This window comes from Passer domesticus, chromosome 5 (genome assembly GCF_036417665.1).
Source record: "Passer domesticus isolate bPasDom1 chromosome 5, bPasDom1.hap1, whole genome shotgun sequence".
Lineage (NCBI taxonomy): Eukaryota > Metazoa > Chordata > Aves > Passeriformes > Passeridae > Passer > Passer domesticus.
In genome coordinates, this window is record NC_087478.1 from 48708999 (window position 1) to 48722373 (window position 13375).

The following is a 13375-nucleotide window of genomic DNA, read 5'->3' on the forward strand; positions in this document are numbered from 1 at the left end:
TGGGAGACGCACTGCCAGCTCGGCTTGTTTTCTACACATACACACACACAACAGAGCCCCGCGACGTGTCCGGCGTGGGCTGCCCAATAGGAGAGCGGCGCTTCCTGACAAACAACCCCGACAGCCAATCGAATAAGAGATCCCACAGGCCTGGGTGGGACTAAGTGCTGCAAAGGAGCCCGCCCTGGTGGGCGGGCATTCTCTCGGATTAGCCAATGAGAAGAGGGGAGTTTTTTACTGATAGCTGTGTCAGCCAATGGAGCAGGGCGGGAGTGCTCCTGGTGTTCCTGCTGTCCGCGGGTCCCCCTGTTCGCTCCCGGGGTTCGCAGAGCACCCCGCCGCCCCTACCGCCTCGGGCTCCCTGCAGAAAACCCTGCTCGCCATGCGAGCCCACAGTGTTCAGACCGCGGGCAGGGGCCGCCAGCGCCGAGGAGGAAACCCCTCTGGCTGAGGGGCTCTGCGGACGGGCAGGTGACCCCTGCAGAGCGGCGGGGAAAGCTGCCTGTCCTGCTCCTCCGCCCAGCCCCAGGCTCGCCTGCGGCACGGAGCGCAGCCGGGGGGGATTTGCGTTTGTTTATTCGGCGGGCGCTCGGACCGCTTTCGCTTCCGTCCTGACGTCAGAGGGGGCGGGGCCGACGTCGGCGCGTGCGGGGGGGCGGGGGCGCGCGCGTGTGTGCGTGCGTGCGCGAGAGCGGCGCGAGCGGGGCCCGGCGCGCGCGTGCGCCGGCGCGGGGCGGCCCCGGGGGCCGAGCGGGCGGTGAGCAGCCGGCGGCGGGACCCGACCGGCACGGCACGGCACGGCACGGCACGGCACGGCACGGCCCCGCGACCCTCCCCAGGGCAAGGGCGGGCTCCTCGGCCCAGCAGCGAGCCCCGGAGGGCTGGGTGGGGGTTAGACGGGGGCCTCTCCTCACCGCGGTGGGCTGCGGGGGTCGCTGGGCCTCGGTCGTGTGTGGGAAGCGGCTCCCGCCCGGGCTGCGGTTGCTGTTGTTGTGGTGGTGGTGGTTGTGAGGGCGGGCGGGGTGGAAAGGTGCGAGGCAGGCCGTGGGGCTGCTCCCGCCTGCCCTGCCCTCGCTGCCACGGGCTTGGGGCTCCTCTGGTTGCTAACGGAGACTTCCCTTTGTCGGAGCGCAGGGTGACCCGTGAGGAATCGCCTTCCCCGCAGCCTGGACGCGGGTTTCTCGTGGCCTAGCAAGAAGCGGTTTCCTTTCCCGAGCTGTTGGCATCTTTCTGCCAGGATTCAGTCGTTCCCAAAGGAATGGAGGAATGCAGCTGATACGTGCTTAACCACCCTGTGCTCTATAGGCAGTACCAGGCGCTCGCTTCATCTTCTTCCTTTTGGCACTTTGGGGGTGGGCCTCTCCTTGTTACCTGGTCTGGGTACTGTTTTTAGTGGCACTGTAGACCAAAGGAGATGGAAGAAAAGGAGCGATGTGATAAATTCCAGCTGGTACCTTGACATTAAGGAGAATCCTATATTTTGACATTTTATTTTTTTTTCTGTGGAGGGGAGGAAAATACTGCATTTTATGGGGTATGGGAGGAGGGAGGTTGCAGATCTTCCTGTGGTTTTTAAAACCAGCTGTCAGAGGCAATTACTGAATAGACTGAAGCACGAGAGGAGAATTCGCAAGCTGGAAGCAGCACTAGCCCACAAAAGGAAGGGGCAGTGGGCTGCTGTTGTGACTGTGGAGGCAGCAACTTCAGCCTCCTTCATTTTCCACCACCTACTCCCCATCCACCCATCGAGAAAATGAGTTGTGTGCCATGGAAAGGTGACAAGACCAAGTCGGAATCTCCAGAGCCGTCCCAGCTACCGCCACAGCACATTTACCACGAGAAGCAGCGCAGGGAGCTGTGTGCCCTCCATGCCCTCAACAATGTCTTCCAGGACAGCAACGCCTTCACCAGGGAAACCCTGCAGGAGATTTTCCAGAGGTAGGATGCTCTCTGTGCTGGCATTAGCTTCCCCTCGTCCTCTACTGATTGGAGGAGTTTTTGGGTGTTATCTGGGGGGAAGTAGAAAAAAAAGGAGGGATTCAGACCGTGCCACTGCTTTGAACTGAATGTATCTTGGTTTTTAAACCCCAGGCTTTTTTTTATTCCCTCCACATAGAAATTCTTTCTCATTTTTCTTGTTTCTTAACCTGTTCTGACTGCCAGCTTTGGGTCCAAGGGTTTTATTGTAGATGCTGTCATGGTTGGAGTGCTGTCTTCCTCTCTGCTCACCTTAATGCCTCTTCTACGTGTCTTCCATATTTTTGCCCCTGACTTGTGTAGATCAATTATCTAGATGTTAGTAATGTATTTGGGGATTGCCTTGGGAGAATAAAGGTAGCAGGAATGACTTACTGACTTATTACTGCAACACTTGTAAGTTTTTTAGAAGTTAAGAGTTTTGCCAAAAGAGTGATTCCTTATTCAGAAGGTTCAGTGAAGTTCTTCAAATATTATGGGCTTTTTTTTTTTTTCCCATGCAGCAAGACTCTCTGTACTCTCTCAAACTGGATTTAATTTCAGTAGCTGGATGCCTGTTTCCTGTGGCATTGCTGAATGTTTCCCAGGAGCTTCAGATGATTAATAAAGTGGGTTTGAGTTTTACAGGGATGAATATAAATTATTAACGTGGCCTATGCAATAGCTCATATTTTGCTCAGTGTTTGTTTTGTGGTGTTTTGATGCTTTATGGAAATTCTCCTGTATGGGCCTTTATAATTCTGGTGACCCACCACTGATGAATCTAAGTGATGATAAAGGAAATGATGGAAAAGGGCTCTCCTGTGCTACTCAACCTGCAGGTGTTGTAAAGATGCTGTAAGTTATGGCTGAATGCCTGTTACCAGCAGTTGCCAGCATCTCATGTTTGTGACAAGCAGGAGATCCCACATCATGGCAGCACGTGCTGTGGGATGAGGCTGTTGTGGTACCTGTGCTGGTGAGCAGGGAGCTGTTGCTGCTCTCCTGACAACTGGCAAATTTAGGAGTGCTTGACTCATCAAACTCTTGCCTGTCTTTGCCAAAAGAATGTGTTGAAGGACAATAACAAATATCAGATTGAAGTGCTGTTTATTATAAAGCATTGTAGGTAAAAGTCCTGCTGGTGGAGTGGAGATGGCCCATGGCAGGCTCAAGGCACTCTTTGTCCAGCGTAAACACACTGTGGTTTTGTTCCAGAGCAGCAATTGTCAGAATCTTAATCACAGCTGGATTGCTCTGGGCCTGAAGCAAACAAAGGCAGTTCATGTGGTAGAAGGAGTGTGATGATCTAATTAGTTGGCTTTCATTGTGTTTGGTGAGACAGAATTAGTGTGCAGCGTGAGGCCTCTCAGAAAAAGACTGGATATTAATCTTGTTGGACCTCTTTCCCTAGAAGGGAGAGTTTGTCTTTTATTCCAACCTGGAGTTGTTCCATCCTGATATTCAGATCAAGACACACAGATTGATTCACCCCCATGATAGTATGGAAATACTCATGGATATTGCTCTTGGAAAGGGATGAGCTACAAGTTATACAAAAGAATTGCCACTGCCTTTCTGTTTCTGTTAGGTGACTACTTGTGTGTTGCTCTTTGACTTGCCTTTAAGAAGTGTGAATTTAGTTGTCCTTTTTATGTCACTTGCCTTTTCCTGTGTCTGCTCACATTCTATGTATCGATAAAGGATGGATGAATATTTTTAATAACCTGCAAAAATGTTGAGGTCTGATTTTTAAACCTGGTGTTGATAAGGTAACAAACTTAACAATAACAAATAAACTTAAGCTCTCTAGCTTTTACCACATTCCTTGGAGAATAATTGAACCACATTGCTTAATCATTAGCTTCCCTTTTGCTGCATCCTATTGTGTAAGGCCAGGGTATCATCTCAGGCATGTGCTGAAACTTTGGGCACCCCTGTGACTGTGTAGTCTTTCCCTCTTCTTTCCTCTAAAACAAGAAATATCTTCTCGATGTTCCTCTGGCTTTTGTTGCAGGAAGTATGATTGTATGTTTCAAGTGTTGCATGGAGATACAAACAAAATCTCTTTGCTTCACTGGAGTCTGCATATTGAGACCTCATTAGGAAAGACAAGTGCATGCAGGAATCTTGGAGCCCCTTGTGTTAAGACAACATGTTGATGAAAGTTTCTGATAGAAGGATCAGGAGGATTATTTACCTGGATTTATGTCCAGCTTTGTCAGTCTTCCTCAGCTCAGTGGCTCCATAAAAAATACCAAAACTACAATTTAATTCCTTACCTGGTCAGAATCCTTCAGCTGATGATTGTGGACCCTGCTTAGGTATGTGTGGGTCAAGATGTTGAGGTGGCTCTTGGGGAAGGTTTGTTCACAGAAGCCAGTTTTTTTTGCCCATGCTGGTCACCTCATCGCATTGCTGGGGCTCTGGAAGTTACATGAAAGAACAAAGATGTGTGTTCTTTCAGCTCTTGAATAAACTTGTCTGGAAAATGGTGCCATGAGAGGGTGCTCCTGCAGCCCAAAGGGCTCTCTGGATTGTGAGGTTTTCCTTGCTCACTGGCACTTAGGAGAGTTGGTAGGTTGAAGCAATGATCTTGAGGAATTAGGCATAGCCAAGTGATCTTGCTTTATGGAGGTGCTGGGAGAGCTGTGACAAGCTGCAGGCTCTATCTCTGATTAGTAAAATAGACCCCCATGGTGGGTATTAGCAGCTTTTCCTCTTGCCATGGTACTGAACTCCTCTCCCTTCTGTAGTGAACATGCTTCCCAGACTGCTCTGCTGCAGACTGCTCCACTGCAGAAAAACTCACAGCTGAAGACAAAGGCTACCTGCCTGTAGCCTCTCCAGCCTTGTTGCTCTGAAACTCCCTACTCAGTCCACTGCTTTCTTGTCAAATGCCTTATGCTGTCATGGTGTCACTGAAAACTGGGAAATAAACTCTCCACAGCTGGTTGAGTAAGAAAGCTGAGATTACTTTATTGAGCGTGCTGGGTGCATGGGGATCACTCCACCTAACGTGTGCCCCCAGCAGTCTGGTAGTCATACAGCCAGACCAGGATGAAAGCAGTATATATCCACTGCACTTCTATTACAAATGCATTCTATTTCCTGAATACATGCATATATGTTAATTGTTTCCATGGATTTATTTGGATGTCAGTAGTGGTGAGGGTCATTTGGGAACATCCCATTCCCCAAATTTTCCATTTATTGTTCTGGATCCTCTAATGAATCTTTTCACCTTGAAACTCTCTCAAGTATGATGTCAGGTCACGATGCACTTCTGTTATCATTCTTGGCCCTGGCACTCTATCTTTGTTCTCAAAACTAAGACATCTGCTAGTACATCCCAATGGCTGATATAGGTAAATAAGGAAGCACTAGCTGATACAAAACTGTTAGTCACAGATGTATGGAGTTAACACAAAGCCACATTAATCTCTGGCATTTGTACAAGGTACTATGTGGTACAAAACTAAGCATTAATCACAGATATGGGGATCAAATACTATTGTACTAAAGTTTAAAAGAATTTTCCACATCTTCTGCCACTGCTGCACAGACGCCTTTTTAAAGAAATATAATTTGTTGGGTAAGAAGGGCAGAATGCAGCAGGGCTGAGGGATTTCTGGTGATGAAATATGCCTGCAAAATGTGCAGTGTGGTAAAGGCTGAGTGAAAAACTTGCAGGATCATTAGGAGTTTTGGGGATGAGTTGACAGGAGGAGGAAGCAGGTAAAATACAGATGTTTGAATGATATGAAATCTGAACTTTGCACCAGCAGAATTAATGGAGTCCTTATCAATGGAAAGGTAACTCATCACAACAGAACTCATCTGAGCCTTGACTTTCTTTGGATTGGCATTACGTGACTTTGTCGTTCTCTGCTCCCAGTTTCCCCCATGCTTGCTTTTCCTGCTGTCATCTTCATGAAAGTACATCCTGCTGTTTTCCCTCCTTACAAAATTTCTTAAGCAGAGGGGAGAAACATAAAGCCATAAAAATGGCTAACAAGCTTTTTTGCCACACATCTCCATGTTGTGTCACATCCATTATCTGAACTTGTGCAAAGGCTGTTATGTATTTTTGGCATGTAACCTCATAGCAGCCCACAGCTTCCTCACAAGAGGAGGTGGAGGGGCAGGCATTGATCTCTCCTCTCTGGTGACCAGTAACAGGACCTGAAGGAATGACATGAGGCACTGTCAGAGGAGGTTTAGTTTGGATATTAGGAAAAGGTTCTTCACCCAGAGGGTGGTTGGTCACCGTAACGAGCTCGCCAGGGAAGTGGTCACAGCACCAGCCTGACGGAGTTCAAGAGGAGTCTGGACAATGCTATCAAGCACACAGTGTGATCCTTGGGGCTGTCCTGTCTGGGACCAGGAGTGGACTCCATGTGGGTCCCTTCCAACTCAGGATATTCTGCGATTGTATGAATGTGACGGACTGTGGTTCTGCATTTTTAGATGCTGTAGTAATGCAAGTGATGTCTAAGCAAACTTACAGGTCAGAGCTGAAGAGATTTGTTTGCATCAGGATTATCTGTTTAGTTACCTACAGCAACAGATATTTTTTGTCATCTAGCAACCACAACAGCTTTGGAAAGTTCCCAGCCTCAAGTATCTTCACAGCTTTGTGTCTGAATACTTCTTTCATTTGCCAGTGGAGGAGGAGGAAAAACAACCTTTCCTGCAGCCAACCTCCCGTGCCTCTTTTTCTCAGCCAGTCTTCAAGACTGGTGTTGACTGTTGGACTCTTGAAATTGTAATAGTTGCTGTCCTAAGTAGCAAAGTGGCATTTACTCTGGCTGTAAATTGAGGAAGAATCATAATTGAGGCATCCTTCAGAAGTACCAGTTCAAGGGGTCAGGGAAGAAGAGCTTTGTAATTTCTTTTGCATCAAAGGTAGGATTTTTGTAGGCTTTGTACATCAAAGTTATTCTTAATGCATTACTTAGTTCCCTCAGCCCATTTGATGAGGGATAAGGCAGGGGGATGGAATAGTTTGTATTTAAACACAAAACCCCTGGAAATGGACTTCAAGTTACATAACAGGTTGTGGAATACAGGTTCAGCAAACATCTGCTAGAGCAGTCTTCTCGTCTGTTTGCAGGCTGTCTCCCAACACCATGGTGACCCCCCACAAGAAGAGCATGCTGGGGAATGGGAACTATGATGTGAACGTGATCATGGCAGCACTTCAGACCAAAGGCTACGAGGCGGTTTGGTGGGATAAACGCAGGTACTGAGAATTGTGTCATTCTGGAGGTGGCTACTCTTTGTCAAAATGAGAAAGAGATTGAAGTGAAAGCACCAGAACATAATCTGGTTGATGTTCTGCACTCTTTCAGGGATGTTAATGCCATTGCCCTGTCTAACGTGATGGGCTTCATCATGAATCTGCCCTCCAGCCTTTGCTGGGGCCCCTTGAAGCTCCCCCTCAAGCGACAGCACTGGATCTGTGTCCGGGAGGTGGGAGGCACCTACTACAACCTCGACTCCAAGCTCAAGGTGCCCGAGTGGATTGGAGGTGAAAGTGAGCTCAGGTAGGATTTCCTCTAATCTGTCCCTGTTGGAGGTAAGAAGTCTGTCCTTAAACAGTTGGTGATTGAAACATGTATGGCTGACTTTCAGTTGTAAAAATTTGAGAATAATTAGGTTCTTCTGCCTCCAGTTGGATATATGCCCAGTTTGTGCAAAGCTAGGGAAATGCTTTTGGCAGTGGTGTCTCTGTCAGCTCAGGAGAGCTGGATTTGGCCTCTTACGTGTCTGGCTCTGTCTGTGGCAAAGGTAGAGGCCATCTCTGGTATTAGTGGGTGACACCTGCAACACCATGTGCTGTGCCCTGCTCCATCCTCAAACATGGCAGTACCAGCATTCTTTGCCTCTTGAGTAACAATCTGTATGTCTCCAACAAAAGGCTTTCCAGACTAAAAGTGCAGCCTTATCCCTGAGAGCAGTGAGAGCTGTTTGTTAGGAATCACTTTTCCTGTGTAAGCATATCCTGCCCTTCTGGCTTGGCTCCCCTTCCCTCTTCAATCTTAACACAAGAAGGTCATTACTTTGTAAAAGTTTCACCTGCTCTTGGTTGCTGTTTAGCTTCCATTCCATCGTGCTCTAAATCCTACTAGCAGCTTTGCTTCCTTGACTAGTCTTGTTCTGAGATAGGGATTGCACATGTGCAGTGTTTGCAGAGCCAGCCATGCCATTGAAGTTTTGGTAAATTTCTGGGGTAAAGTAACTCTTGTGAAACTACTGTGCAGAGGTTCTGGTGGATTTTATCCTAAGCGTATCATTCTTCAGCAATAAATTAGGGCTTTCTTTGCTGGGAGTTTTGGAAATTGGACCAAAATATATTGAAGAAAATGTTGATTTTTTTCATATTTATTGGAAGTAGTCCAAGTTTGGTATTAGAAAAAGCTTATGTGCACAAAAGGGCTAAAAACATGTCAAATGATCAAGTGATACACTGCTACTAAGGACATCTGTATGATGGGGTGTTCTGTTTTTATAATAAAAAGATTTTTTCCCCCCCAGATTTGTTGGAATTATTTAAACTGGGATTCTTGATCTTAGAAATATGAAGAAACTGAATCTGGGTTTAGTTCTGTTTTTCTTACCTTGGAAAGTAAGAAAGTGGCATCTATATAGACTCATCTCTGCAGAGGTTAAGATAATATTTAATTGTTGTTGTAGATGATCAAGTTCTACATTCAGTAGCATTTGTTTCTGTTTCTCTTTATGATAGGAAATTTTTGAAACACCAGCTGAGAGGAAAGAACTGTGAACTCCTATTGGTGGTGCCAGAGGAGGTGGAAGCACATCAGACCTGGAGAGCTGACGTGTGACCTGGGCCAACTCTGTCCTCCCACTACAGTTCTTCCCCTTTACCAAATTCCTGATGTCCTAAAACCTGGATGATGAGTGCCCCAACTCTCTTTGTCTGGAATTCCCTTTGTTAGGCTCTTCTCTTCCTTCCTTGGTGCAATAGGGCAGTGGCACAGGACACTGGGGGTGGTGGGTGGGAAGAACTGAGGGCAGAGCAGAGGAAACTGGAAGCCAATCACTTTAATTGCAAGGTGGATGAGCTGCAGTGCCCTTTGGCCAGCTGGAAAGCATCACACTCTTGAAAAACTGGGCTGGGGAGAAAGAGTGCCAGAAACCCTGGGCCTCATTTCCCCATGTGGTTCAAGGCTGTGTGTGGTGGGATGCTGCTCCCTCCAGGGCTTGTCAGGAAGGAGCAGGGACCGAGCACGCTGCCACCTCTTTACAGTTCCCTCCCTCCCAAACACGTTATTGTGAAGACATTTGCAATTCCTAAGGGTCTCTCAGGACACTCAAAACACTAGGAATGGTACGGTGCTCAGCACGACCCTCTGCTTCTTAGGGCTGGTTTGTGCCAGGAATTAGGAAACAATAATAAAACCAGAGTCATCTTCCAAGAAATTCTTTGGGTAGTAGCTAGAGGATTCTTCCCCAGGGTCTCCAGGGATTTATGTATGTGGTGAGTGGTTGTTTGGCAGTGTGTGTCTGGCTAAGGTGACATGGAAACAGCAAGCACAGGATGACTGAGGAGTATCAAGTTTCTGGACTGGAGAGAGGCCACAGTCTGCTTGGGTTTCTTTGTGCTGTGGTGGGGGTTTTTTTTACTATTTTTTAACAGTTACTTTGGTTTTCTGCATGGTCACTCAGTAGTTTAGGGGCTCCTTGGAGAGAGGAATAAAGCTGAAGAGGTTTTCAAATAAATTAATTCCCCTTTATTTTCCTCTCTCCAGAAGTCCAGCCCACAGTCACAGATGTAATGTAAATGAAAGAGGTCAAGTTATAAAACAACAATGGGCTGAGGAGGGAAGCCTTTATAGCAGTCAGTTTTGCCCTTTTATTGCTACCATCTGCTGGTGTGGGAGCTGCAGAGGGTCCACCAGAACTTCCAGGCCTTGGAGACACCCTGGCTTGGTAGTTGAACCAACCTCTCCTTTAGCACTGGCCAACAAACATTCCATTAATGGGTGAATTGCTTTTTTCTGCTTTCCATGGGGAAGAGAGACTAGACACAGAGACACTAAGAGGAATCTCCACTGGCTGTTTCCCAGTCTCCCAGGAGAGCTGCAGCTCAGCCATGCCTTCCATGGCAGGAGGAGGAAATGCTGAATCTGGAACTCACTTCGTTGTGTTTAGCACTTCCTGGCTGAGGTGCTGTTTGCTTCCATCTTTACATGTCTTGGTTGAACAGCAACCTCTGGGACCTGATGGAGCTCGAAGGATCCTGTTCCATCATGCAGGGAACTCATTACTGATGTTTGAGCTGGCAAAGGAGGGATGGCAATGACCTTTTCTCAGTTATTTTTCTCTTCAGAGCTCTGCAAACGCACGAGCAGGTGCTCGAACCTCAGAGACCACCGCAGTGGCACCGTCCCAGCAGAGAACACAGGCCACACGACGACAGGACGATGGTGCTGCTGACCCCCGGGCATCTGGCAAGCACCTCTGCAGTCCTTTGAGCACAGCCTCCCACAGCCAAGGGCAAATGGCTCTTACATTTTAAAAAGTCCTATTTCGTAACACATTCCAATGACCAATACCAGCTGGCAGAGTTTTTAAACACTTTCCAGGCAGGATGTTCAGCCTGCAGGCATTCTGCTCCTGACTTGAAGCCATTTCTTCAAGAGGGGAAAATATTAATCTCAACAGCAACATTTTCTATGCTGATTGAAGTTGCACTTTGGAGAAAAACCCTGTTTGCATGGGAACTGCAAGCCAACGGATCAGTGCACAATATGCAAAGATGTTTTAAAATACTTTGGGGCTGCTTTCCTCTCCTTGTATGTCAGCTGCTTTCCCGGGGTAGAAACAGTGTGATCCAGCTGCTCAGGTAAAGGGAAAGTGTGTGATCACATCCCTGTGGGAGGTGAGGCTGCTGTGCCCGGGGGTGGGGGAGCTGGTCCAGTCCCACTGCTCGGGAGCGGGGAAGCCCCTCTTTGTTTTCTTGCTTGTTTGGTTTTGTTAGAGCCTTGTCTTGGGTTTGTTTACAGAGATGTATTTTGTTTAACCAAATATTAAAAATGGAAAAAAAAAGTTTCCATATAAATGTCCTATCACTTCTGTATGTTCAATTGAATTGTTCTGTAACAAAGTATGTAAAGGATAAATAAATTTTTTTTCTTTGGTTATAAAACCACCACGTTTCTGTGCATTAAGAATCTGGAACGGTGCACGCTGGTGCTGAGGTAGGATCCCCTCCCAGAGAATTCCCTTAAGCCAAACGTGGCTTCCCCACCCTCTGAAGGTGACAAGGCCGTGTCAGTTCCTTAGGCACTGCACGAAATGGAGAGATCCCTACCCAGAAATCCCCAGCAGCTCTGAAAGAACTGAGCCTCCCTCAAGGACATCTATTAAAACCACACTGCTCAGGTTGGATTTATTTAATATTCCATACAAAAAAATACGCAGCTGATGTCTGTTCTACTTTATGAGGCAGAGAATCTGCGTGGATGTGATCGTCTCAAACCTGGCCTGCTGCTCCCTCGGTTCTCACACACACACAGCTGCAGTCAAAGTGTTTCTGCAGATGCATCTTCCCAAAGAGTATTTTCCGTGGGGTATTGATTGCCACCGGCACCCCTCCTTCCTCTGCTGGGAAAGTCACACTTCCTGCCACCACTGTCCTTCAGCTCCAAATCAGGCAGGAAAGCATTTGTTGTGTCTGCCTGCTGCTTCTCAAAGCCTGACCTGTGCCCCAGGGTGTTCTGAGGGGGCAAGAAGCTGGCAGAGGAGCTTCCCCCGGTCCAAGTCTGTAACTGGTTATGGCAAGTGATTGAATAAAAGGAAATACTCATGATTTCTAAAGGAGAGGGGGATGCAGACAGGAGCCATCATCAGGTCCATAGGGGGGCTTCCCTCCCTCGTTATGAACAGGTCAATGTCCCAAAGGAGAACCGAAAATAAAAAGAAAAAATGCCCTGGCCCAACAAATCAACAGTTCAATATATCATAATCGCAAGGTCTTCCCACTTGATATGAATCCAACTCAGCTTCCGCAAATTAGATTTTCCCAGACAGCGGAGGCAGGGCCCCTGGCATTCCCCCTGAGAGCCCTGTGTTGGGTCCGAGGAGGATCTGGAAAGAAAACCATCAATTGAGGGGTTTCAAGGACACAAAATGTCTTGCCCTGCTGTCCCCCTCCCACAGGTATTGGTGGCACTTTGCAGCACCAGTCCCGCGCCTGCTGCGACAGCCAAGGCCGGTGCCCGGCCACAGCCCCTGCTGCAGCCCCTCACAGCACATTTCGGCTGGTAAAAGCCAGGTTGTGCTTGCCAGGCACTGCCAGCAGCCTGACACTGGGCATCAGCAGGCCTGTCCAGCTGGGGCTGGAGGGGAGAGCGAGGCCACGGCGCAGAGCAGAGCGCAGCGCTGCCGGGCTGCCCCGGCGCTGCTCCCCGCGGGAGTGCAGGCGCTGCCGGCCAGCTCCGCGGGCTGCGGGACACCGCGGCGCCCTCCCGCCTCACCTGTCGCTGCTGCAGCTGCTGCTGCTGCTCCATCTGCAGTTTTTCGGTTTCAAAGACGACAGGAAGAACCAGAATCATGAAGGAGGTGGTCCCAATCCACAGAGCTGCCCTAGAGAATCTGTCAAGGATAAAGAACCCTAAGAATCAGTTCTTGTTGGCGCAATCCCGCGTTTCCCTCCCGTGCCTCAACCATAAGCCTGCCTCCAAATTCAACCCCGAGCTCCGGGGTGTCCCCTTATCCCCGCCCTTCCCAAGCCGCCCATGAACAAAACCCGTGATTCCGCCGCTCCCCGCAGGCCCCGCACGGCGCTACCAGCGGCCAAAGCCACGGCGAAAGCCGGCGGAGCCGCCCGCGCCCCGCTCCGCCCGCCGGGCCCGCTCCGAGGGGCTCCGGCCCGGCCCGCCGCCCCCTCACCTGTACATCTTCTGCGCTATCGTCAGCGACAGGTCGAACGTAGCCCCGGCCGCCGATCGGACGCTCTCGGGGAACATCTCCGTGAGCCCCCACAGCCGCTCCGCCAGCGTCTCGTCCAGCTGCGGGCGGCACCGACCACGTCAGGCCCCGCCGCACGGCCCTGCGCGCCCCGCGGGGTCACCGCGCCCGCCCGGCCTTCCCCGCCGCCTGCCCCGATACCTCCTCGTCGTCCTCCTCCTCCTCGTCGAGCTCGTCCTCCAGCTCCTCGGCCTTGCCCGCGCCGCCCTTGGGCAGCAGCTCCTCCGGGGACAGGGACGCCGCGGCCGCCATCGCCACCAGACAGGACGGAAGGAGCGGCGGCCAGAGCGCCGCCGGAAGCGCGGCGGCCCTCCCGCCACCCAGCCCGGGCGGGGCAGCGGCCCCTGGCGGCCCGGAGGAGCAGCGGCCGCCCCCCAACCCGGCCCCCTTGGCACAGCGCGACGCGTCACAAACACCC

The 13375-nt window shown here is 49.7% G+C and overlaps 2 protein-coding genes across 7 annotated transcripts; one reads left to right on the top strand and one right to left on the bottom strand.

Annotated features, from left to right (window-relative positions):
• Positions 1–324: 324 nt before the first annotated feature.
• On the top strand, positions 325–10677 carry JOSD1 (Josephin domain containing 1). Of its 6 annotated transcripts, none has more exons than XM_064420230.1 (5): positions 325–471; positions 1135–1938; positions 7073–7201; positions 7311–7505; positions 8708–10677. In XM_064420230.1, the coding sequence occupies exons 2-5, from the start codon at positions 1754–1756 to the stop codon at positions 8805–8807; spliced, it is 609 nt and encodes a 202-aa protein (XP_064276300.1). In that variant the 5' UTR covers positions 325–471; positions 1135–1753; the 3' UTR covers positions 8808–10677. The 6 variants fall into 6 exon arrangements, with proteins under 6 accessions (XP_064276300.1, XP_064276296.1, XP_064276297.1 ...); XM_064420226.1 differs by lacking the exon at positions 325–471 and adding an exon at positions 657–757; XM_064420227.1 differs by lacking the exon at positions 325–471 and adding an exon at positions 731–840.
• Positions 10678–11347: 670 nt separating this feature from the next.
• On the bottom strand, positions 11348–13357 carry TOMM22 (translocase of outer mitochondrial membrane 22). Its single transcript, XM_064420232.1, has 4 exons — positions 13099–13357; positions 12880–12998; positions 12465–12582; positions 11348–12075 (listed from the first exon to the last, which is right to left on the bottom strand). The coding sequence occupies exons 1-4, from the start codon at positions 13207–13209 to the stop codon at positions 12001–12003; spliced, it is 423 nt and encodes a 140-aa protein (XP_064276302.1). The 5' UTR covers positions 13210–13357; the 3' UTR covers positions 11348–12000.
• Between the last annotated feature and the right edge of the window lie 18 nt (positions 13358–13375).

Bases quoted from the DNA above. Each gene is read 5' to 3' on its own strand.
- JOSD1 (XM_064420230.1), top strand. From the start codon at position 1,754: ATGAGTTGTGTGCCATGGAAAGGTGACAAGACCAAGTCGGAATCTCCA. The intron at 1,939-7,072 runs GTAGGATGCTCT...GTCTGTTTGCAG, and splicing joins CTGCAGGAGATTTTCCAGAG to GCTGTCTCCCAACACCATGG. The intron at 7,506-8,707 runs GTAGGATTTCCT...TCTTTATGATAG, and splicing joins GGAGGTGAAAGTGAGCTCAG to GAAATTTTTGAAACACCAGC.
- TOMM22 (XM_064420232.1), bottom strand. From the start codon at position 13,209: ATGGCGGCCGCGGCGTCCCTGTCCCCGGAGGAGCTGCTGCCCAAGGGC. The intron at 12,999-13,098 runs GTATCGGGGCAG...TGCCGCCCGCAG, and splicing joins AGGAGGAGGACGACGAGGAG to CTGGACGAGACGCTGGCGGA. The intron at 12,076-12,464 runs GTGAGGCGGGAG...TTTTCTTTCCAG, and splicing joins AGCAGCTGCAGCAGCGACAG to ATCCTCCTCGGACCCAACAC.